The sequence below is a fragment of the Scophthalmus maximus genome, chromosome 1, assembly GCF_022379125.1.
Source record: "Scophthalmus maximus strain ysfricsl-2021 chromosome 1, ASM2237912v1, whole genome shotgun sequence".
Classification (NCBI taxonomy): Eukaryota; Metazoa; Chordata; class Actinopteri; order Pleuronectiformes; family Scophthalmidae; genus Scophthalmus; species Scophthalmus maximus.
In genome coordinates, this window is record NC_061515.1 from 47,033 (window position 1) to 73,340 (window position 26,308).

At 43.4% G+C, this 26,308-nt stretch overlaps 2 protein-coding genes across 4 annotated transcripts in view; both read left to right on the forward strand.

The window, feature by feature from the left end:
* The window catches only part of dyrk1b (dual-specificity tyrosine-(Y)-phosphorylation regulated kinase 1B), a 44,235-nt gene extending 33,497 nt beyond the window's left edge, over positions 1–10,738 (forward strand). For all 3 annotated transcript variants that reach the window (XM_035606810.2, XM_035606733.2, XM_035606898.2), the window contains exons 3-13: positions 1,482–1,601; positions 2,859–3,047; positions 3,857–4,004; positions 4,381–4,530; positions 5,566–5,702; positions 6,310–6,456; positions 6,800–6,940; positions 7,458–7,578; positions 7,673–7,855; positions 8,570–8,673; positions 8,985–10,738. In XM_035606810.2, coding sequence (XP_035462703.1) covers positions 1,482–1,601; positions 2,859–3,047; positions 3,857–4,004; positions 4,381–4,530; positions 5,566–5,702; positions 6,310–6,456; positions 6,800–6,940; positions 7,458–7,578; positions 7,673–7,855; positions 8,570–8,673; positions 8,985–9,500 — 1,956 coding nt within the window. In that variant the 3' untranslated portion in view covers positions 9,501–10,738. The remainder of the gene's footprint in view (positions 1–1,481; positions 1,602–2,858; positions 3,048–3,856; positions 4,005–4,380; positions 4,531–5,565; positions 5,703–6,309; positions 6,457–6,799; positions 6,941–7,457; positions 7,579–7,672; positions 7,856–8,569; positions 8,674–8,984) is intronic.
* Positions 10,739–12,002: 1,264 nt separating this feature from the next.
* On the forward strand, positions 12,003–26,128 carry ppox (protoporphyrinogen oxidase). The gene is made up of 13 exons (XM_035628631.2): positions 12,003–12,136; positions 16,986–17,083; positions 18,982–19,116; positions 19,441–19,556; positions 20,887–21,019; positions 21,259–21,403; positions 21,494–21,687; positions 22,333–22,393; positions 22,539–22,657; positions 24,215–24,328; positions 24,553–24,702; positions 25,666–25,708; positions 25,778–26,128. The coding sequence occupies exons 2-13, from the start codon at positions 17,000–17,002 to the stop codon at positions 25,906–25,908; spliced, it is 1,425 nt and encodes a 474-aa protein (XP_035484524.1). The 5' UTR covers positions 12,003–12,136; positions 16,986–16,999; the 3' UTR covers positions 25,909–26,128.
* Positions 26,129–26,308: the final 180 nt, after the last annotated feature.

The window sequence follows — 26,308 nt, forward strand, 5'->3', positions numbered from 1 at the left end:
TTACAAGCAAACCAAAAAAAAACGGACCGGGGTGAAAACATAACCTCCTAGGTGAAAGTAATAATAACAATATACGGTAAGTTTCTGTGAACATCAACACCAGAGCAGGACTTAAAACTTGACTTTATAAACTTAATCTGTATATCGCAAAAAAACAACATGGATTGGTCTACCTGTTTACTTCCATCTGGCTTTACAGATGAATACACCTGGTTGTCATCTGCATAGCAATGGAAATTTATGTTGTGCTTTCTGATAATTTCACATAAAAGAAGCACCTTTGTTAAAAGTATCGGTCCCACAGAACACTGTGGAAATCCATGTCTCACTTTTTGTTATTAATGTTAACAAACTGAAATCTATCAGATAAGTAACTTAACCCATCTGGTGATGTTCCTTTAGTCCCGATGTTCTAGTCTCTGTAACGACACTAATATCTAACAGGGCAAGAATAGAAACGTGTCGACTGTCTGAGGTCATGAGAAGGTCGTTGGCCTTCAGCAGTGTTTCTGTTCTTTGATGTTTTATAAATCCTGACTGAAAATCTTCAGACAAACTGTTCCTATGTAAACAGTCACAACTGGTTAGCAACAGAATGTTTTTAGAAATGTAGGGAAGTTTGATTTGGGTCTATACTTAGATCAGATACCTTTTGGTTCGTAGCCTGATAATACAGATAATATAATCTAAATGATGATTAAAGGTAATAATACATCCTTAAAAAGCCTTGATGGAATACTTGTAGATATGAATCAGAAAATGCACCTTTTATCCAAATGCTTTGAACTTAGAAGTCACAAGTGTTGCTGGTTACCATGGTAATCATTACCAACACCAGTATACAGACGCTGCACCGACTCGTCGTCCCTCTACATGTGAACATGGCCTGATCCGTCACCAGCTCGTCCACCGCAGGCTACAGCTGCTGCTGTCCACAATCTGCCGCCATGACACGTTCTATAGAAATGTACAGTGCAACGATCTGCCCTAGTGAGGAATGTACATTCCCTCCTCAACTGGAATACTGACAGTTGCAACAGCTGAAGCAGACTGTCCTGCGTCACGGACACAATTGTAAGAGCACCATCTCCAGAGGCAGAGGTGTGTTTTCATCTATCGAGGAATCACACCTGAACAGCTCATCTGCTGTTTGTGTGAAGCTGAACACTGCTATAGTACGTGTAGAGGAATATTAGTGTCCAAACCTATACTAAAATACCTTACCTTTAATACGTTACAACAGTTCTTATGTTATTTATTAATATATATATACAGTCACCAGAACACAATGACTCATTTCCTAGTGTTCAGTCAGACTAATGTTGTGTCGTTATTGTGAAAAACAGAGACACAAGTATTTGATTAAGTGACATTCTTATCCGAGTCCTTCATTTACATAAGGTTTCGTCATGAAAGGTGTGACATCAGGTTCATGTTTTCATTTATCATGGATTATATTTAAATGTTTTTGTTCCCCGCAGGTGCTGTCTGATATGACCATACTCCAGCGGAGGATCCCCCCTAGTTTCAGAGACCCTGCTAGCGCCCCACTGAGGAAACTCTCTGTGGACCTCATCAAAACTTACAAGCACATCAATGAGGTCCGACACACACACACACACACACACACACACACACACACACGTCCTCTTGTATGTAAAACTTGGTCCATCTAAGCAGTTTCATTAGAGCCCGGTTGGTGGATAATATTGGCCGATATCAGCCTTTCGCAGACGTATCGGTATCTGCGCTTATATTCACCGATACGCAATCTTTTATTGTACAGAATAAATCTATATAGTGTATATATATATATATATATATCGGCAGATGTATTGGAGATCTTGTACTCCCTAATATTGGGATCGGCCCCAAAAAATCCATATCGGTCAGGCTCTAAGTTTTATTAGAGAATAAAAGCCTGTAGTTATTTAAGAAAATTGATTAAGTGATTATTGTATTTGATTTTGTTTGTAACTATCAATTCACAAACACATGAAACAACATCAGTTCTTCCTAAGTTGGATATGATAAAATTTGGAGCCCGGCTCAGTTTGTTTGGTGACAGCCCAGACATTATTGTGTCCTGTAACTGTACATGATGTGAACACGAGGAGACTAGCAGCTGATCACAGCTGTGACATTGAATGTGTCACAACATCTGTGAAGGTGTGAAGGTTTAGCTGAGGGAGTTAAAACGTGGAATATAACTGTCAATATTTTTTCCACCCTCCCTCAAGGATTACGAATTTATCATAGTTACAGGTGTTGTTTTTGTGTTGGTCATTATTATTCTCGTTCTCAAATGTCATTTGTTACCTCAAAGTCCCGTGAGCTGGAACAAACTAAAACTGAGAAACTTTGCGCAAAAAAAATGGAAATGATGTGCGCTAGCTTCTGAAACCATAATTATCCAAATTGGCCGCATGGTGGTGCTGTAAATTACATTTTGGGAAGGCAACGGCCCCTCACACATGTCAAGTTCAATGTGTTTCTACAAAAAGCCTCCCGGATCACTAACGTGCCAGGTGACAACATGTTTGCACTAATAAGCAAAAACTGAAAAACAATAATATGAATATAACTTTTGAAATTTTGACTTTATTAACACCAAATTTGGAATGACACCTTTAAGTATTAAAATAGTCACAACTAACTCAAGATGCCTATTACCTATCACGATCAAACTCACTGGCGACCTCTCAGACCATCTGTTGAATTATCACACCAAGTTTGGTTCACATCCAATGAAGGGGGGACGGATGGCCGGGGTTTGAACCCTCCAACGCAGCTTGCGGATATATTTTATTTTTTGCGTTTTTTGTCTGGTAAACTTCAGGTTTTTTCTGATTTCACAGGTGTACTATACTAAGAAGAAGCGGCGGGCCCAGCAGGTCCCTCCAGAGGACAGCAGCACCAAGAAGGAGAGGAAAGTCTACAACGACGGCTATGACGACGACAACTACGACTATATTGTGAAGAATGGAGAGAAGTGGCTGGACCGCTATGAGATCGACTCGCTGATCGGGAAGGGTTCCTTCGGACAGGTGAGGCCCAGACGAGGAACCGGTCGAGGAACCGGTTGAGGAACCGGTCGAGGAACCGGACGGGTTTGTTTGTGTCGACCTTGTGTCTGTCAGTTAGTGAGTCAGTAACGTTATCTGTTGGATTACAAAAAATTAGGTAATCTAATCTGAATAATTTTGGATTACTTCAAAATCAAACATTGACAATATTTGACATTATACAAAAAAATTGACGCAACCACAAAATTTTGATTTCCACAAATTTACTCTTTAAATCTCTTTAAACATCAATAAAACATTTTTAATGCAAAAAATTTTTTTTAACGTAGTGAGCATTTACAAAAAAGGGTTAGGGTTACAAACAAAAAACGCATCTGTTGTGCAAGAGGAGCCATTTCTTCCATTTTAAATGTAAATGAGTCAATAGCATTGGTTATTATATTTATATTTATTTATTTTTAAATCTTGATTTTAAATTTGCCATATTTTAAAGAAATAATCAAAATTTAATCAAGTAATCCTTGACAATGTAACCATAATGTAATTACACATTTTTCAAATCTGGTCTGATAATAGTTACTTATTTTTTGTAATGTCATTACGTAATCCAAATTATATGAAATTCCGTTACTACCCAACCCTGTAGGTGCAGAGCTGGATCTCCACACTCGCAAGAAAACATGTTGCGTCTCGTATGTTTGATATTATTATTATTATGTTATATACTGTACAAAGTAAACACTCTGACATCAGGCTCCCACTCAGTTCTTTTCAGACGATAAACTTTGAGCATTATGTTTGTAACCTTGAGGTGTTTCCTCTGTCGACAGGTGGTGAAGGCCTACGACCACCACGAGCAGGAATGGGTTGCCATAAAGATCATCAAGAACAAAAAGGCATTTCTAAACCAGGCACAGATCGAACTACGCCTACTGGAGCTAATGAACAAACATGACACAGAGATGAAATATTACATAGGTAAGAGCTGGACCAATCACAGCACACACAGCTCTGGTTACATGGATCACTTGGATCATTTTAATTTAAAGCCCCAGTGTAAAGTTGCAAACCGCAACCAACTTAGCACCTGACAGGGGACACTTTATGGTGGCACACCACTGATTCCATTTCCGGTTTCCGGCATCGTCTGAAAAATATATACATATACATATAAATATAAATATATGTGTGTGTGTATATATATATTTATACATATATATATATATATATATATATTCAGGCACAAGTTGATAGAAATGATTTTAATCCTTCCTGTACTTCTGTGTGTGTGTGTGTGTGTGTGTGTGTGTGTGTGTGTGTGTGTGTGTGTGTGTGTGTGTGTGTGTGTGTGTAGTCCACCTGAAGCGTCACTTTATGTTTAGGAACCATCTCTGTCTGGTGTTTGAGCTGCTGAGCTACAACCTGTACGATCTTCTGAGGAACACCAACTTCAGAGGCGTCTCGCTCAACCTCACCAGGAAGTTTGCGCAGCAGCTCTGTACAGGTGCGTGTTGTTGTGGACTTCTGCCCCCAAGTGGGAAAAAGAAAAACAGTTTTAAAACATCATGGAAACAATAGCAGAGAGATATTGAAGGTCAGATGACAAACGGACATAATTCATTTAAAAGTGTCTGTTGCTTATGCCAATAAATGCTTTCAAAACATTTGATATTCACATAATCTTAATAAGAGGTTGTATTATATGTTCAGGGCTGCCACTGAGGATTATTTTAATCATCGATTAATCTGTCGATTATTTTCTCAATTCATCTGATTAGTTGTTAGGTTCATAAAATGATGAAAAATGACGATCAGTTTTCCTAAAACACCAAGATGATGAGTTTATATATATATATATACATATAATTATTTTTTATTATTATTAATCCCTACCTAGCCCTAACACTCAGAACAAAAGGAGAGACATTTTTGAAGTTGATAAATAAATGATGAATTATAATAAATAAGTACGAAAAAAGGAAAATGAAAAAATAATAATTAATAATAATAAAATAGAAAAATATTTAAATTAAAAAAACATGCATGTAGGTCAAAACATGCATGTAGGTATACACATGCGTACCGACACACACACACACACACACACACACACACACCTTTACCTCCATAGAGGGACCATCATATCTATAAATAAACACATACACACACACACACACGTACACATGCTAAATGTACAGAAACATAAGTTCACACACGCATGTGGAGAATATCCTATCGTACTTCACTCCAGTACAAAGAAATTTAAAACGTCATGACAATCTATAATCACAAACTACTAAATTGAGTCCAGGGAGACTAGCGTCTTGACAACATGATGTTTGTTTTGTTCACACCAAAAGAAAAGAAACCAGAAAATATTCACATGTAAGAAGCTGAAATCAGAGAATTTTTACCTTTTTATTTTCATGAAAAACTACTTGAACTGATTAATCGATCATCAAAATAGTTGGTTATTAGTTTAGTTGTAATATCCAGATGAGAGAAAAGTAAGAATGATGGTCTTGGTTTTGTTTTGCAGCGTTATTATTCCTGGCCACTCCGGAGCTCTCAATCATCCACTGCGACCTGAAACCAGAGAACATCCTTTTGTGTAACCCCAAGAGATCGGCCATTAAGATCGTCGACTTCGGATCCTCCTGTCAGCTCGGACAGAGGGTGAGTGACTGAGTTCGTCATCAGGGTTCGGAAGATGGATGATGTACAGTACCAGAGCACGTTAGAGATGCTGGATAATATATATTGACTTTAAAACTAACTATCCGGATATCGGCAAAACAAATCCAATCTGGTGCATCGCTGGTAGAGACTGAAACTGCTTATAGTTTTTGTAATTTTTTTTACCCAGACTTAAGTTAATAATTTTAAAGATTATATAGTCATTTTGTGGGCTTCTGATTTCAGTTGACGTAAGCTAATTAGTTTTCTTATTTTGCACAAGGAAGGAATTCATATTTCTATAATATTAAGCGTTGTATTTTATGCCGGTGGAACAACACGATTCTATAAATAAAATGTATTATTATTATTATTATTATTATTATTATTATAAGAGTATGCATAATAGTATTTTATTCCACTACAGAAGAGACTTGATTATCCCTGCAGTTAGGTGTGGAGTATATATTTTTATATATATCGATATCAGTTATCGGCCAAATGAGTTGCTAAATATCTTGACACACTTCTTAAACATTTATTAGTGGTGATATAATAATTTGTTAAGGAAACAACTTGTCTCTAACTTCCTGGTCCTCCCCCTCAGATCTATCAGTACATCCAGAGCCGGTTCTACCGGTCCCCCGAAGTTCTGTTGGGAATGCCGTACGACCTGGCGATCGACATGTGGTCTCTGGGATGTATCCTGGTGGAGATGCACACAGGAGAGCCGCTCTTCAGCGGCTCCAACGAGGTGAAGGCGAATCACCACGTGAACACGAGTAGATGATCCAGTATTATGAACATGTTCTGCAGTTTGTTGTTTTCATACGTTAAAGGGGCAGTACGTGATTTTGTAGGAAGATCGTCTCTCTCTTTGACCGCGAACAAAATGTTGGCAGATTTTTTTACAAAATGTTTATTGGTTTAAAAATCGGTTACTCCCCCTGTAATAGTAGGTTGAGAAGAAATGTTGAATATTACACATAAATAGTTTAGTTTTAAACCATATGGAGTATTTTCCTTTAAGTTATATAGCGAGATAGATCGTACATTTATTTATGATGCTTCATGTGTGTGTGTTTGTGTGTGTGTAGGTCGACCAGATGAATAAGATCGTGGAGGTTCTCGGCGTCCCGCCCAGCCACATGCTCGATGCAGCTCCTAAAGCCAGGAAGTATTTTGACAAGCTGTCAGATGGTCTGTGGACGGTGAAGAAGAACAAGGACATCAAGAAGGTTCGACATCTTCACTTCACTGTCGCCTTTAAAAACTAAAAGTTTGGGGAAGAATCTGAATCCCAGATGTGAACACTTTAATATCACTGCCACTTCTTAAAGTTGTATAACTGATACAGGAACAGAAAAACTGTTCCAAAACTCAGTATGTGGATTATCATTAAATACTAAGAATCAGTTTCTAATAGTTTCTAACACCTCAGCACTGTGTACGTGTGTGTACGTGTGTGTACGTGTGTGTACGTGTGTAAACGTGTGTCTACGTATGTGTGTGTAAACGTGTGTGTACGTGTGAGTCTGTGTGTGTACGTTCATGTCTTTGTGTGTCTGTGTGTACGTGTGTGTCTGTGTGTACGTGTGTGTCTGTGTGTGTACGTGTGTGTACATGTCAGTGTGTGTCTGTGTGTGTACGTGTGTGTACGTGTGTACGTGTGCGTGTGTGAACAGCACCCCCCGCCCTCGTGTCTTTCTTGAATTAATATTTGACTTTGTATTGTAATATTTGTGTGACTTGCAGGAGTATAAGCCTCCAGCCACGCGGCGTCTCCATGAGATTTTGGGGGTGGAGACTGGGGGCCCTGGGGGCAGGAGGGCGGGGGAGCCAGGACACGCCCCCTGTGACTACCTGAAGTTTAAAGGTGAGTGTGGCTCTGACACTGGATCGGTTCTAGCTCCTTCCTTGTTACCTCGTGGTCGATGTACAAAGTCATAACTTCACGATTTCTCCTCCAGACCTGATTCTGCGTATGTTGGACTATGACCCCAAAAGCCGTATCACGCCATTCTACGCCCTGCAGCACAACTTCTTCAAGAAGACGACAGATGAAGGAACCAACACCAGTTCATCTACATCCACCTCTCCTGCCATGGACCACTCCCATTCAACCTCCACTACTAGCTCTGTTTCTAGCTCTGGTAAAGACACACACACACACACACACATACACACACACACACACACACCCTGACTCCTCCCCTTGTTCTCCTGCTCAGTGGAAATGATAAATCCTCAGATTCCTGTTTCACCTCAGGGAGGTTGGTCATTTGATGTTGTGTTTATGTAGAATCCTGTGACGATGGACCAACTGAAGGTTTCTTCCACGGCGTTGTGATGCGAGACGTCTTGTCTCATATCCAGTTATTATTCTGTGTTATGAGTGAAGCACTTAAGGTGGAATAAGGCAATTTATTTTTCCGTTTATTGTTTAAGAGAACAATTGTAAAATCACAACTAGAAGAGCAGGAGGCACCAAGTGAAGGAGAAGGGCAGCGAGTGACGACAGATCAATCTGCCACTGAATGAAAACTCTGCCTGTCTGGTTGAATCTTTTCTTAATATAATGAAAACCTAATTTCCAGTTTCATACAAGAAACAAACAAACAATATGCAACAACGCGAGTTAACAACTTTAACAGCGAGAGCTGGTGATTGACAGCTGAAAGGTGACAGACAGGTGATTGACAGGTAACTGACTGGTGACTGACCGGTGACTGACTGGGCGACGCGGCCCAGTGGGACGTCCGTGTCGACAGAGGGATGAGGCGGAGTCTCCAGTGGACAATCAGATGAAAACGTGTCACAGCAGAAGAAACCTGTAGTTTGATGTTCGTGTCTCTTCTTGTCTCCAGGTGGATCCAGTGGTTCTTCCAATGACAACCGCAACTACCGCTACAGTAACCGCTACTACAACTCTGCTGTTACACATTCAGACTATGAGATGACCAGCCCTCAGGTACACACCACCTGTCCTCACACTGCACCACCTTCATCTTGTGTCACGAGCTCCTGAAGATTTTCACCATTTGAACGAAAGTTATTTTGATGGGGCATTTAACGGTCGACGTTTAAACGTTCACACATTTGTTCGTTAGCAGTTAAAGTTATGAACGAGACAAATATTTTGATCTGCAGTGGTTAGTAAACGATCTGTCACATTCACCGGACGACGACCGGTTCCCGTTGCAGACAAGAGCAGAACGTTGTTGCGTTTCTTTGCGAACACCAGACTCTGACTGTGTTTGTGTCCCGACGTTCCCCCACCAGGCTCCCTCCCAGCAGCAGATGAGGATGTGGCCAGGCAGTGATGGTGGAGGTGGGGGTCAGGACCCAACATACACCCAGTTGCTTCTCCACAAGCCGGCTGCCTCCCAGCAACACCAGCGCCACTTCCTGGACGCGCCCCACCACCCCCACCCGACTTACTCCCACCACGGGAACGGCGGGCGCGGCCTGCGGCAGGGCGGACAGACAGGTATCGGCGGAGGAGGGGGCCAGCAGGGATCCTCGCCCCAGATGAGTGACAGCATGGATGTGGGCGTGTCCCTAGGGCTGCACCACCTGGGGGCGGTGTCTTCCATGGAGGCCTCTCAGTTTGGCTCGGCGTCCCTGCCCCTCGCGCTGCCAATCGGACTGTCTGCCTTCCGGACTCGGACGGCCCCAACCGCCCCAGGGCCACAAGCCCCGACCCCTGAGGACTACTACCCTGCCTCCAACAACAATAACCCTGCTGCGGGGGGCAGAGGGAGGCCGGACTCAGACGAGGGGCCAGCCAACTCTTGATAAAACCTGAACCATGCCCTAAAGCCATACAATTTTAACTACAACTACTACAACTACACACATACAGCCAGAGTTCAGAGACAAAGAGGTGAACTTTGTACTGAAGGAGACAGTTTGTACTGCATGAGAGGAGGAGGAGGAAGAGGAGGATGCTGGGAAAAGAACTCTCCTTTTATCCTGTTTTTAGTTTGTTGTCTTTTGTTGCAACTGTAATTTGGAAAGGAATGATTGTGACAAAGTTTTGTTTTTATTAATATTATTATTGTTGTTTAATATTTGATTTTTTTTCTTTTCTTTTCTTTCTGGGGTTTGAGGAGTTGTGTGTTTCTACTTGTTTGTTGTTTGAGCCTGGAGAGGAGGAAGAGGAGGATGAAGACGGACGAGAGAGGCTGTAACACCGGTTAGCTACCACGTTAGCATTTTCATATTTGCAGCCCGTAGAGAAGAGCAGTCTTACCACACTCACATATATATAGTGGGTTTATATATATACTATGTATGTATGTATGTGTGTGTGACATGTGTGTATATATGTGTATGTATATATATATATATATATACGCACACATGCTGCTGCAGCAAGAAGAAGCTGAAGCTGGTTTCTCGTGGATTCTCTCTCCTGTCTGTTCGGTTCCTCGGTTCCTCCTGGTTCTCACAGTGTCGGGGGGGAGGGAGGGAGGTGGAGTTGGGAGAGGGTGACGGACACTGATGCTCACAGGAATCTCCTCCTTATCCTCCTCTTCACCCCCCCCCCCCCCCCCCCCCCCCCCCCCCTCCTCCTCCTCCTCCTCCAGTGTTTCCTCCTTCAGACAGCTCCTCCTCTCTGTGCTGCTAATCACCACGACAACTGGTCCGGATTGCTGCTAAAAGATCCAACACAGATCAATTAAAGAAATAAAAAGAAATAGAAACAGAAATAAAGAGAGAAAAAAAAACTTTTTAACCCTTCTGCTTAAAGAGAAAAAGGATAAAGTAAGAACCACTGCATCTCAATGTATTTATTACTATTTAACAAGAAAAAACAAACTGAAAGTAACCCTTTTTTCTGCTCTTCTTTGTTTGGTTGCCTTCTTTCTGCAGGTGAGCTCTGATTGGCTATTGTAACAGTGACAGTGACTGGTGACATGGGAATGCCACCGGTTGTGGGGGCTGGGTGGAGGGGAGGGGTCGGGGCAAAAATAAAGTTGGATATATAATAAGAATAAAGAGTATACTTTTGCACACCAAAGTCAAACGAACGTCGGATCTCCGCTTTTCTTCCTACTAAGGTCCGCCCAGTGTCCCCCGCGTAGGGTCAACGCTCAATATTCATATACATGAAGTGAATGGTCATATGAATAAATACACACCTTATATATCCTATAACCTAGAATCCGTGATTGGCTGTTGCTTTTGATGAGACCGATGAACACATGTTTGAAATAAAAGACTGAAAGAATATTTAACGACGTACGGAGGTTGGAGTCCTGCAATGACCGCGGTTTCAAATCCCCCCCTTCACACTGAATACTTTCCTATTATCAAAGGCATAAAAATGCCCCAAAAATATCTAAAAATGAAATAATTGTGAAAAGAATCAGAAAATAACATTTGATAATAATGAGGAGCTTTGAGCATGTATTTCGTTACATTCACATTTTATTTGTTTTTTAATTCATATGACTGACTGTTCAGCTGATCTTATTTATTTAGTTTTGAAAACTTAAAGACTCTAGAAATCTAAGATTTTTATAATGTGAAATAATCAAATGTAGAGTGGTCAGATTTGTTTCCGGTTTTATTTTGGATTGTGTGAATATGTGTGACGTAACACAAAAAATATAACTTAAACACATCACTGTTGGGTAAGTACAGTACAAGGGAAATGTTGCTCACAGTGACAACTAGAGGCGATCACCTTGGCAACCAGGATAAAGATGCTGAACCACGAGGTACAGTACCACCAACAGGATCAGTGGTTATAATCCGGCTCTCTGGTGATAAACTCTGGCTCGCTTGACTGAAAAGTACAGTACATCACCATGGTAACCTGTGCTGCAAGTCATCATTTTTACAGGATCCTGACGGGGACTCGTCTTCTGATTTTACAATTAAAGTCTCGAGAAGTAAAGAGCGACAAAACACACATATGCTCACATTCCATCACTGCTGCTTTATTAAATAATACATTTAATGCTGATTAATAATAATAATTGTCATCCATCCTTTAATTAGGCCGCATGGATTACCTGGAGGCTTTTCACTGAAACATCCTGACAGTCATGAATTACAGTCGTAGAGTCAAGAAGCAACAAAACATGTTGATAATCAAACAGTCCAGGTGAGATCATCTTGATCAATGGAACGTGACGTCTGTAACCTGTTATCTATCTTCCTCTGTGTCGAGCCTCAGAATAAGATCATCATTATCATCATTATTATTGATGCGAATGCAAGACTCACTCCACGCCAGCTGGTGGCGGTAAAGCGCCTTTTCACTTCGCCACATCCTTTATAGACGAGAAGGAAGAAGATGAGTTGTGGTCGTTTGAAGGAGCAGAGAGAAGAAGGAGGCGGCACAGGTTCGAGGTTCGAAGGTTTTTCTGAGCGTCGGTAAATCTTCTGGAAGAACACCTGTCTGACGTCACATACAGAAGGTAAGAGCCTCGTGCACTGAGCCTGGACGTGACGGAGGTTCACCTGCTGACAGGTGTCGTCTCCTCCGTCTGTTTCCTTCATTCAGTGTTTCTGTTCAACTCGTCACCTCAACACTTCGGCCGGTACCGATTATTACTAAACAGACCGATAACCGATATTTGAAAACGTGTCAAAATTTAGAATAACACAAAGTCGCACATGTAACAGTCGAGTTGTGTTCAATGTATCGCCACTAGGTGGCCCCTTCTTCTGTTCCGACCTGAATTATAATAATAATAATAATAATAATAATAATACATTTCATTTATAGAGCACTTTTCATTGCTAAAAGCAATTTCGAAGTGCTACGAGTAGAAACAAGATAAAAGAAGGTTTAAAAAGAAAAAACATCAGTGGAAGAAAAAGTAAAACAATTTAGGGGAATGCTTGTTTAAAAAGAAAGGTTTTCAGGCCCTTCGTAAAAGACAGACGAAGCGATACAAGAATGAGTGACCACTCTCTTTCATTTATTCTTTTTATTTATTGGTGACTGTTCTTGTGAGCATGTAGAGAGACAGTCCCCTGCCAGAGAGACAGTTACCTGCACCTGCCAGAGAGACAGTCCCCTGCCAGAGAGACAGTCACCTGCACCTGTCAGAGAGACAGTCCCCTGCCAGAGAGACAGACACCTGCCAGAGAGACAGTCCCCTGCACCTGTCAGAGAGACAGTTACCTGCACCTGTCAGAGAGACAGTCCCCTGCCAGAGAGACAGTTACCTGGACCTGTCAGAGAGACAGTCCCCTGCCAGAGAGACAGTCACCTGCACCTGTCAGAGAGACAGTCCCCTGCCAGAGAGACAGTTACCTGCACCTGTCAGAGAGACAGTCCCCTGCCAGAGAGACAGTTACCTGCACCTGTCAGAGAGACAGTCCCCTGCCAGAGAGACAGTTACCTGGACCTGTCAGAGAGACAGTCCCCTGCCAGAGAGACAGTCCCCTGCCAGAGAGACAGTCACCTGCACCTGTCAGAGAGACAGTCCCCTGCCAGAGAGACAGTCCCCTGCCAGAGAGACAGTCACCTGCACCTGTCAGAGAGACAGTCCCCTGCCAGAGAGACAGTCCCCTGCACCTGTCAGAGAGACAGTTACCTGCACCTGTCAGAGAGACAGTTACCTGCACCTGTCAGAGAGACAGTCCCCTGCCAGAGAGACAGTTACCTGCACCTGTCAGAGAGACAGTCCCCTGCCAGAGAGACAGTCCCCTGCACCTGTCAGAGAGACAGTTACCTGCACCTGTCAGAGAGACAGTCCCCTGTCAGAGAGACAGTCCCCTGCACCTGTCAGAGAGACAGTCCCCTGCCAGAGAGACAGTTACCTGCACCTGTCAGAGAGACAGTCCCCTGCCAGAGAGACAGTCACCTGCACCTGTCAGAGAGACAGTCCCCTGCCAGAGAGACAGACACCTGCCAGAGAGACAGTTACCTGCACCTGTCAGAGAGACAGTCCCCTGCCAGAGAGACAGTTACCTGCACCTGTCAGAGAGACAGTCCCCTGCACCTGTCAGAGAGACAGTCCCCTGCCAGAGAGACAGACACCTGCCAGAGAGACAGTTACCTGCACCTGCCAGAGAGACAGTCCCCTGCCAGAGAGACAGACACCAGCCAGAGAGACAGTCCCCTGCCAGAGAGACAGTCACCTGCACCTGCCAGAGAGACAGTCACCTGCACCTGCCAGAGAGACAGACACCTGCCAGAGAGACAGTCCCCTGCCAGAGAGACAGACACCTGCCAGAGAGACAGACACCTGCCAGAGAGACAGTCCCCTGCCAGAGAGACAGTCCCCTGCCAGAGAGACAGACACCTGCCAGAGAGACAGTCCCCTGCCAGAGAGACAGACACCTGCCAGAGAGACAGTCACCTGCCAGAGAGACAGACACCTGCCAGAGAGACAGTCCCCTGCCAGAGAGACAGTCACCTGCCAGAGAGACAGTCACCTGCCAGAGAGACAGTCACCTGCCAGAGAGACAGCGCCGTGAAGGCCTGGCATGATGTGGTAATAAAAGTACCTTCACCTACACCAGCCTAGTTACACGCATTTTTAAATGAAATGACCGACCGATACCGAAAATCATAAAAGGTAAATATCGGTCGACCCCTAAATACAGAAGTAAGTGCATTTCAAAAAAATTACAACCAATCAATTGTGTTGCTCATGCGTCTTCTCAGTGTGTGAGGAGCGACAGTTGGACACAGCTGATCAACCTACTGATAAACTGTCATATCACCATCTACAGGCCTCTTCACCAGACACACCCTGTCTCACTCTCAGCTCCTGTTAACACACCCTGTCTCACTCTCAGCTCCTGTTAACACACCCTGTCTCACTCTCAGCTCCTGTTCACACAGCCTGTCTCACTCTCAGCTCCTGTTCACACAGCCTGTCTCACTCTCAGCTCCTGTTCAAACACCCTGTCTCACTCCATAGGTATTACCACATTCTGATTTCGGAAATCTGATTGTTCCACAGGAACAATCCAGGTTTTTACGTTTTGTGAAATGCATATTATGTCACGTTTTTCAAGCCAAAATCCCCCCACTTGTGGCGCGAACCAAAGATATCTGTGCCCCTTTCGATTGTTGAGTGTGATGCAATGCAGGCCATTGTCCCGTCGTGCCATGCGCACCGTAAAGGGACTCGCTGCCCGGTTGGAAACAATAGTGAATGGTGATGACTCAGCTCAGCAAACATCCTAATAAGGCAGCAGCAGATCTTGTGAACTTTAATTATTACTTATTGTTATTTCCGCCTGGATGATGAACACGTGATGTGAAAACCAGTGATAATTTTAACCGATTGAAAGAACATAAATTGAATTGAATACAACTTTTAGTTTTATTTATGTTGTTTTATTTCAGGATTCAAAACTTTTCTATTTTAGTGCAGAGAGGGAAGTTACGCTTTGCAATGAAATGGTCAGGCCTACTTTGAAATAAATCCCTTTCCTAAAAATAAAAACAAAAGGTTAGGTTGATTTAAAGGAGCCAGGTGACGTGATGGACTACAAATTGAATTCCACCTCAGTGTGCTTGTGTGACCCGCTCTGACTGTTGTCACGCGGACTTCTCGGCGTCCTCCGAACTTCTAAACTCTCCTTGTTGACATGTTTGTTGAGCGTAATGACTTCCCCGTGTACTTTCAACCCCTTCTTCCGGTCATGGGATGGAACTGGAGTGACGGGTTTCAAACAGCGGTTCCGTCCCCAGCACTGAGTCACAACGATTGTTTCCTCCTCACAATGGCTCAGCCTTGGTGTCACCATGGCAACGCACAGCGCGTAATTTTGTATTCAATCTATTTGGTTAGAAGAATAAAAAAAAATTTTTTTTTTTAGATGACCTAAATTGACAGTAACTTTTTTTCCTGATTCCCGTGAAGAAGTGTCAGGCAGTTTTACTTTACAGTAAAAAATATTACTTTACTCGTGTGACTTCATGAGTGTTTGCTGACTATTAAAAGCTGATAGCTCAGCATTTACTGTGTCGGCCATTTTATCTCCTGTGATCCTCCTAAGCCACTGATGCCGCTGGTCTAGACTTTTACTTACATTTCTTTCTTTTTAATTCACCGGCGTGTTCTTCCACTCCAGTTCATTTCCAAACAACGTGTGTTTACACACTAATTTATTTAAAAAAAATCTAGTTTGCAATTTACAGATTTTAAAGTGGACACAATGGAAGCAGCAGAGTCCGTAAAAAATATCGTAACTTTATTCCTCGACATGCGTCAAAAAAACACTTTAAAACTCAAACACCGGAGTTTACATTTCCCATAATGCAACTTTGAGGGTGTCACGTCGGTGCACCTCACGGGTTTTGGTCAAAGCCTCCAGACACTGGAGCACGCGTCGAGTGCTCGGAACTGTTTTGTCTGAGATGCTGATGGACGATACATTTGCGCAATCCACAAAGGAAACGGAGGAGACACTGTGAGGAAATTCCTGAACGATCTTCTAATTTTTCACATTTCTTGCCTTTCACACTATGTGTGTAACTGAAATTCCACGAGTCATATATCACTTCCTTTTTTGGGGGGTGGGGGGGGGGGGGTAGGGAATAATAAAAGCAAGATAAGCCAATAATTTAAATACTATTTACACATGAAGTTAGACATTTTATTACGCGCCTGAATTGCCTTTTTTATCAAAAGTACAAAGGTTGTTGTAAACTTCAGGCTAAACTATGAATATTGGTCAACAATTGCATACAATTAGTGTTTAGGATGGAACTGGGACACAACTTCATGCTCAGTTTTTACCGCCAACTTGTGGCCGACATTCATATTCTCCAAGCAAAGTCTCATTATTCGTATTATTTATTTATATTTACGTATTTTATTCAAATTTGACCAAGCTCCTCAATGGCCACAGAGCACATTATACTGCTGTTTTCACAGGCTCTGGTTCTCTTCACTGATCTTTTGATGTAGACTTGATATTTTTAACGTGTGGTGGTGTGTTACTTTTGTTGTAGAAAATGAAGGAAACTTCTTCTAGGATGAAGAAACATTGAACAGGTTTAACAGTGGCATTTTGTACAATTTAGAGTAAGAAAAAAAGATTACACAATATGACTATAGGTAAGTCAATATTAACTTTATTAAGTTAGTTTCAGGCAGAGTTTAAGTGTTTTGAATAAAAAATGAATCAGGAAATTCCAGAATCCACGGTGACGTCAGAAGATGCCACAACCTCTTTAACTGCCAAAAACTGAAACTGTTTACTGGAATAAAGATGCCACACAATTATTGTATGTTGTTGTAAACCTTGATGTTCACTAATTATTCTGTTGTACTCCTCTCTCTCTGTCTGCAGGTCACTGGAGGCCAATGAGAACTGTCGCAGTCCTCGGGGGGGGGATCGGGGGTTTGGCAGCATCTTACTACCTGTGTAAAAGCCCCCATGTTACCAAGGTAACACACACACGATGTTCAGTCGTGACCACGTTGTTGCCCGTTGATCCCACGATGAAGAGGAGAAGGGCTACGCTGCATCTGCATAAGCCTACCACCTCCAAGAGCATATTAATGAATGTGTTCATAAGAAATAATAATTTCATGTTTATTATTCGTGAGAGGAGGACGTGAGTGAGGTCGTTGACTCCTCTGATGGGGAATAAATGTGTAGTTTGTTTACAGTACAAGTGCCCGAATGATCAATTCAATTCAATTCAATTTTATTTGTATAGCACCATATCACAACATACATTGTCTCAAGGCACTTTACATAGTGAGGTCAATATTACAATATTACAGGGAAAACCCAACAAATCCCACAATGAGCAAAGCACTTGGCGACGGTGGAGAGAAAAAACTCCTTTAACAGGAAGAAATCTCTGACAGAACCAGACTCAGTTGTGGGCGGAGCTTCTGTCTCGACCGGTTGGGGTGAAGAGAGAGAGGAGGAAGAGAGGAGAGGGAGGGGGGAGAGAGGAGAGGTCAATTTAGCTGATTTACTAAATGAAGTGTGTTCAACCATGAACATGTTGATAATGATCCGTGGACGAAGCTGAATCTGAACAGGTGAGTTTTCAGTCTGCAAGGGGAAAGTTTCCACGCAACTCCCCACAAGTGCAGCATAATATATTACGTATATTGCACCGTTAAATTGTGACCCACCATAACGTAACGCTGACAAAAAATGTAATCGTGCATTGAACTGTAGGTTGGATGACGTAAAAATGTTACTAGAGACTTTTTTTATGTGTGAGTCAAAGGACAATTTTCATGGTCAGAAAAAACTCCCAGGTTCCTCACAGTAGAGCTGGAGGACAAGGTTCTGTCATCTGGTAACTATATGATCAGATAATGTTTGGCTTGTATGAATTTAGAAGTCATCACGTTTTTTTCTTTAAGACGTCCTGAAGTTTGTCTACCTAATTACTTTCATCTGGCTTCACAGATGAATACAAATGGTGTCATCTGCGTCGCAATGGACATTTATGTTGTGCTTTCTGATAATTTCCCCTCAAGACCCAGGTCTTGTGAAAAGTATCGGCCCCATCACAGAACCCTGTGGAACTCCATGACTCACTTTTTGTTGTTAACGTTAACAAACTGAAATCTTTCTGATAAGTTACTTAACCGTTCTACAAGTCCTGTAGATATTGTTTTACGACGAAAACCTGCACTGTTCTGAATAGAGGGCTACCTATTGGGATATTGCTTTTTCAGAGCCAATACCGATTATTACTAGTCTAAGAGACCGATTACCATTATTTGAAAGCTATATTTGTCTGCAGTAAAAAAATGCCACATTTTCAAAAACACAAACTCTTAACACAAAATGTTGTTGAAATACCTTAAAGGGGCAGTAAGCGATTTCGGAGGAATCTTGTCTTTCTGTCTTTAACACACAAAGTGTAGGAAGCGTCTGTCAGCAGCTTTATCATGAAGCTGAACAAACAAACATGGACGTTGATAAAGTCCAGAGAGTTGTGACTGCGGCTGCATCAGAGACAAAGAAGCAAATCTTAAAATGCGATTATCTTATCAGCAAATTGTCCTAAAAAATGATTGATTCAGATAATCTAGAAAAGGGCCGACCCTTCGTTCTGAACCTTGAGGTTTAATTTCCGTACGTTGTCCTTTATTGCGAAACAAGATTGTGGAGGTAAAGTTTCAGTATCGTTACAGCCATATATATTATTCCTTGACATAATGTATGTTGTGATTTGGCTCTATACAAATAAAATGTAATTGAATACATAGGTATGTACATATTTGTGTTAAAATAACAGTACGATACTATATTTGTTTTTCGTCTTTGTGGTAGTGGCTCCTTTCGCAGTTAATCTCCTGTGTGTCTCCAGGTTGTGGTGGTGGAGGCCAGCAGCCGCTGTGGAGGCTGGCTGTGGTCCACCAGGAGGGCGGACGGCGCCGTGTTCGAACATGGACCTAGAGGGATCCGACCCGCTGGGGCAGTGGGACGCAACACACTCAACATGGTGAGTTAAACTGGACTGTATTCATATACAGCAGCAGGCAATTTAGGGTTCAGTGTCTTGCCACGTGGAGGGGAAGTGGGGATTGACCTCTGGACGACCTCTCTACCTCCTGAGCCACAACACTGTGTGTGCGTGTGTGTGTGTGTGTGTGCGTGCGTGTGTGTGTGTGTGTGCATGTGTGTGTGTGTGTGTGCGTGTGCGTGTGCGTGTGCGTGCGCGTGCGTGTGCGTGTGCGTGTGCGTGTGTGTGCGTGTGAGTGTGTGCGCGTGTGTGCGTGTGTGTGAGTGTGTGCGTGTGTGTGCGTGTGTGCGTGGGCGTGCGTAGGTGGATGACCTGGGCCTTGAGGGGGAGATTCTTCCGGTCACCTCCAGTCACGTCGCCTCTAAGAACAGATTTCTGTACGTGGGCGGGCGGCTCCACCGGATGCCGTCAGGAATCAGGTCAGACGATGATGTTTGTTATAGAGCACGACAGATAAGAATTATTTGGGGCCGATATCGATATTAGGGAGTACAAGATTCCCAATACCAATACATTGGTCGATATATAAATATGTTTATGTATCTATATATTTATATATAGATATATACACTCACCGGCCACTTAATTAGGTACACCTGTTCAATTGCTTGTTAACACAAATAGCTAATCAGCCAATCACATGGCTGCAATTCAATGCATTAAGGCATGTAGAGGTAGTCAAGACAACTTGCTGAACTTCAGCAAGTTGTCTTGACTGCAGTTGTGTGGACAAAAATGCTTTGTTGATGTGAGAGGTCAGAGGAGAATGGGCAGACTGGTTCGACATAATAGAAAGGCAACAGTAACTCAAATAACCACTCGTTACAACCAAGGAATGCAGAATACCATCTCTGAACGCACAACACTTGAAGAAGATGGGCTACAGCAGCAGAAGACCACACCAGGTTCCACTCCTGTCAGCTAAGAACAGGAAATTGAGACTACAGTTCGCACAGGCTCACCAAAATTGGACAATAGAAGATTGGAAAAACGTTGCCTGGTCTGACGAGTCTCGATTTCAGCTGCGACATTCGGATGGGAGGGTCAGAATTTGGCGTTAACAACATGAAAGCATGGATCCATCCTGCCTTGTATCAACGGTTCAGGCTGGTGGTGCTGGTGTTATGGTGTGGGGGATATTTTCTTGGCACACTTTGGGCCCCTTAGTACAAATTGAGCATCGTTTAAATGCCACAGCCTACCTGAGTATTGTTGCTGACCATGTCCATCCCTTTATGACCATAGTGTACCCATCTTCTGACGCCTACTTCCAGCAGGATAATGCATCATGTCACAAAGCTCATATCATCTCAAACTGGTTTCTTGAGCATGACAATGAGTTCACTGTACTCCAATGGCCTCCACAGTCACCAGATCTCAATCCAATAGAGCACCTTTGGGATGTGGTGGAATGGGAGATTCGCATCATAGATGTGCAGCCGACAAATCTGCAGCAACTGCATGATGCTATCATGTCAATATGGACCAAAATCTCTGAGGAATGTTTCCAACACCTTGTTGAAAGTATGCCATGAAGAATTAAGGCAGTTCTGAAGGCAAAAGGGGGTCCAACCTTTTACTAGCAAGGTGTACCTAATAAAGTGGCCGGTAAGTGTATATATATACTGTATATATACAGAATTTTAAATCTGTCAATGATGATGTCAAAGATGTCGTTATCAAAACTTGTAATGTAATTGATGCTTGATATTTTTAGTTTAACCATAAACTTTATCGTCTTGGCCTCAGCGGACTTCTGCGGATAGTCCCGCCCTTCTCTCGTCCCCTGCTGTTGAGTGTTGCCATGGAGATACTGGTGAAGAAACGCCGGGAGGAGGACGAGTCCATCCACTCGTTTGTTTCCCGGAGGCTTGGAATGGAGGTGACATCATAGCTACCAGTCCCAAAAAGAAAAAAATTTAATTGTTTGTCATTTTATCTTTATTTTTCTGTGTGTGTGTGTGTGTGTGTGTGTGTGTGTGTGTGTGTGTGTGTGTGTGTGTGTGTGTGTGTGTGTGTGTGTGTGTGTGTGTGTGTGTGTGTGTGTGTGTGTGTGTGTGTGTGTGTGTGTGTGTGTGTGTGTGTGTGTGTGTGTGTGTGTGTGTGTGTGTGTGTGTGTAGCTTGCAGACTTAGCTGTGGACAGTTTGTGTCGTGGTGTGTTTGCAGGCGACTGCAGGAAGTTGAGTGTTCGCTCTTGTTTTCCGCTGTTATACCACGCGGAGCAACGCAGAGGTTCCCTGGCTCTGGGCTTCATGCTGGGCTCAGGTACTGAACTGATGGTTCTGACTGTCTTTGTTTCTTATTATAACTATGGTCCAACTGAAGTTGTTTGTGTGTGTGTGTGAAACCCTGCAGGACCCGGTCCCGTGGTCCCGCCTGGCCCTCTGGCTCAGAGGTCCATTAAAGAGTCGTGGGCCCAGTGGTCTCTGAGGAGGGGGGTGGAGTCCCTCCCAGAATCCATCACTGACTTCCTACAACAGAGCGGCAGAGTGGAGCTTCACAGAGACGCAGCTGTCAGACACGTCTGTCCCTCAGCTTCCGGTTGGATGGTCAGTCACACTGTAAACTGTGTTTACCCTAACTTCGGTCATTCCGGAAGTGAATATTCTCCATTTACATTTCGATTATTATCCATACTGTCTTCACCGTCCGAGGTCGACTCACCACAAGCAACAAGGTTGTGAAACGATGGGTTAGGGTTGGAACATGAACCTGTAGAAGTTCGTATGAAATCAACCTAATTTTAAGAAAAACATGTCTAATGTCATTGAGAAGAACTACACTACGCACAATCCTACAGTGAAGCATCGACGTCTCTGATTGGTGGAGCTCGCCGTTACCATGGAAACGCTCACTACACCCGCGAACTTCGTTGGGGAGTGATGCTGCATTCCATCGTACCTCATAACTCTAAATTAACGACCTCCCAGTCGGAGGGTTCCCACCCCGACTTCAGAGCTCCAAGTTCCGAGGTGTAAGTGAACGCAGCATGAGTTACTTGTCCCACTGAACTGTAAGGGGTGTGTGTGTGTGTGTGTGTGTGTGTGTGTGTGTGTGTGTGTGTGTGTGTGTGTGTGTGTGTGTGTGTGTGTGTGTGTGTGTGTGTGTGTGTGTGTGTGTGTGTGTGTGTGTGTGTGTGTGTGTGTGTGTGTGTGTGTGTGTGTGTGTGTGTGTGTGTGTGTGTGTGTGTGTAGATCCATTTGGAGGATGGAGTCATATCAGCTGATCACATCATCTCTGCACTGCCTGCTAAAGGTAAAGTAAGATGAGACTAGTCTTTTTGTCATTTGTACAGATGAAGAGTACAATTTTATTCTACCTCGTCTTACACCTGCTGCTAGAAAACAATAAATAAAATCAGTCAAACAATAGAACTTTGTTTACCCCCCCCCCCCCCCAGCCCTCTCCTCTGCCCTGCCTCCCTCCTGTCAACTTCTCATCCAGGAGCTCCAGGACATCCCCACGGTAACAGTCGCTGTGGTGAATCTGGAGTATGACGGTTCCATCCTGCCTGTCACGGTGAGAACCACACACACACACACACACACACACACACACACACACACACACACACACACACACACACACACACACACACACACACACAGAAACTGAATATATTGTCCATAACTCTGGCCCTGTCTACACGAATGCGAATTTGTTGTAAATACGCGGAAGTCTTGCACGTATGCGCCTCCCGTCCAGACGCACCCAGAGTTTTCACTGCCTGAAAACACACTCTTTGAATCCAGGTCCCAGGGTGGAGAAGATAAATCTCCCCCCGTGCGTTTGTGTATTTGAGTTTGTGTGAACGCCAGATACGCATACGATGATGTCATCGCCGCACCCCACCCCTCGATCCTCGACCGACGACCCTCGCCCCTCACCCCTCCACCCTCGCCCCTCGCCCCTCGCCCCTCCCCCGCGGCATCCCCAACAACAACAGTGGCGGACTACAGGCTTGTGACGGTTCTGCATCAGATGCTGACTCTTCTTGGGTCGCCAGGGCAATATATACTATTGCTCGGTGACTCCATAGGGCCGGGGAGAGGGGAGAAACCAAACAGTTGTCACGGGGCAACTGCTCAGAGTGAGGATTCCTCACTGAGACCACAGAGAAAGTAGAACCGGCAAAGTGCGAGCTCCGGCCACCGCTGCACGCCACACGCACAGCCACGGAGCACAGAACTCGCCAACAGCAGTTCGCACTCAGAATCGGACCAAACAAAGGAGTCTACTTTTCCCTTCTCAGTCAACATCTTCGTACTGTTGTTATTGTTCGGCTTCTTATTCTACGAGTATTTGTATGCTCCGCCTCTTCTTCTTCTCTTTTGGTGTGTACAGAGTTCTGTGGCAGAAAACAGCGCCACATATAGGCCGGGAATAGGTACTACAGTGTTTCTACAGCTAGATGCATCTTTCCAATGAATCCATCATTACGGAGAAGTTTCAGGCCCCCCTGTTGAGGAAAATGGGGGGGGAGATCGTTTTCGAAATATCTTGTGGTGTGGACGGGGTCTCTGTGTTCATATATGAGTTAAATGTAGTTCCATGAGGTGGACCGACCTCCGTGTGAATCTCCATATTTCTACATCGTGTTGAATACGGTTGTTGACCTATACGGTCCAGAATACGTCGCATTCACCTTGAATTTTCAGACGCTGCTAGAAATCAGAAATGGAATCAGCGGTGCGTCACAATAAAGTGTCCCCCGGTCGGTCGCTCAGTTTTTTTGCAGTTTGCAACTTTACCACCAGATGCCGCCAGACAAAAAAAACCTGACACACTAGGGCTTTAAAAACATTCAATGATCAAGTCTGACTGAGATAATGTATGTTGTGGTTTGGCGATATACGAATATGATTGAATTGAATGAATCTTATCAGACACAAACACAGAACTGATATATGGAAGTAAAGTCTGGGGAAGGAAACAAGTGCACGAGACATTTCTATTGACACTGAAACACTCTCAGCTTTACACAACTGAACCGTCGAGGCGTTGTTGTTGGTATTGTTGTTGTTGTGAAGAAAAAGACCCAACAAACGTCCTGTACATCTCTGTTACTGTTGTCAGGGCTTTGGTCACCTGATCCCGTCTTCAGAGGATCAGGGTCTGCTCGGGGTCGTCTACGACTCTGTTCCCTTCCCTGAACACAACAGACCTGATGGACAGACTACGAGACTGACGGTACACACACACACACACACACACACACACACACACACACACACACACACACACACACACACACACACACACACACACACACACACACACACACACACTGCTTGTGTTCAGCTTACGGTGGAACAAACTTGACACTTTGAGCAACACAGGAAACTCTTGGTTGTCTGGTGATCATCTTTGTGGCTTCGGTGTCTGAGGGTGAGTCCTGACCTCTGATCTCCCAGGTGATGATGGGCGGCGCATGGTTCCAGGAAGAGTTCGGGGCCCCGGAAATGGCAACCCAGGAGCAACTTTTAGCGAGAGCCACGGAGGCAGTGCGCCGCCACCTGGGCGTGATGGCTTCACCGATCTGGAGTCGAGTGACGCTTCAGAGGGTGAGACTGGACCGATCTTCGCGGTTACATTTTTTTATACTGTTCAACGCTGTTTTTAAGCCCCGATGTGTAATTTTAATCAACTTGTCTGGTCCATCAAATGGTAATGTTTTGGTTTTTTTGTTCACGACACCAAAGATCATCAGTTTACTATAACAGAGGAGCATTGAGTGAGTGAGCGAGCCAGCGAGGGAGTGCCGAAAAAAAAAAGTTTTTTGGTCAGCCCTGGCTCTATAAATTGAGAACCCCAAAAAATGGTGCTGACCGCACTAGAGCTGCAAAAGTTGATCAATTATTAATCAACTACTAAATTAATTGCTAACTATTTAGATAAACGATTTTTATGAAATAAAAAGTCAAAAATCTCTGATTTCAGTTTCTTACATGTGAATATCTGCTGGTTTTCTTTGCTCCTCTGTGACAGTTAACTGAATATCTTTGGTGTGAGGACAAAATAAAACATCATGTTGAGGTTTGGGAAACACGATCAACATCTTTCACCATTTTATGAATTAAACAACTGATTGATTCATTGAGAAAATAACTGACAGATTAATCGATAATGAAAATAATCGTTAGTTGAAGCCCTGGACCGCAGTTTGTTAACATCACTCCCCGACACTTTAAGAGATGAGCTAGCTACTGATGCTACGACTCGGGGGTTTTGATCCTTGGTTAGTGCGTCGGGCTCACGTACCCTGAGGCTAGGGGCTTGAGTCCCGACCACTGCAGTAAAATCATCAACAACAGAGAGACACACTTTCTCCAAAATCACTTACTGCCCCTTTAAGACATTTCAACAGTTTTGTGTTCAGTTTGTGTTATTCAAAATTTTGACACTTTTTTTAATGCAGACAATTTCAATTTCAAATATTGCTTATCGGTCTCTTATATTAGTAATAATCGATATCGGTCACCTCTAGTTGGAACAGTGGTGACATTGTTGCTGTTTCCTCTCACCAGGACTGTATCCCTCAGTACTACCTGGGACATCACAGGAGAGTGGGTGAGTATGGATTCATTCATCTTGTTCAGATGGTGGTGGAACAGTTTTTAAAGCTGCGTCTGTTTGCAGAATCCATGCGCAGCTTCATAAGGAAGAATAATCTCTCGCTGTCTCTGGTTGGTTCCTGCTACGACGGCGTGTCGGTGAACGACGTCATCTTCAGTGGACGGACGGCAGTGGAGCAGTTGTTGGGGACTTGACTCTGACACTCGTCAGTGTCACAGATGTGACGTCCTCTTTCTACCCATAATGCTTCAGGACTGGTCAGCGGGGAGCTGTGTATGATTGTATATTAACACTCATGTAATGGGTCTGGGTCACCTGGTTCAGTGAGGCCGACGGGATTTTTGTCTCGGATATAAATAAAGCCTTATTGTGACTTAATCAAATTTTATTTCAATAAACTATAATCACAATTCATAATGTGATGACTCCCTAACCCGTACTCACAACCTCTGATCTTAACCCTAGAAAAAACAAACATTTAAACGGGGAAAAGACTTCAGGAAGAACCACAAGTATGCATATATATACATTTATATAATATATATAGTTTTATATAACTATATATGTAGTTATATACTTGATATAAAGCTAAAT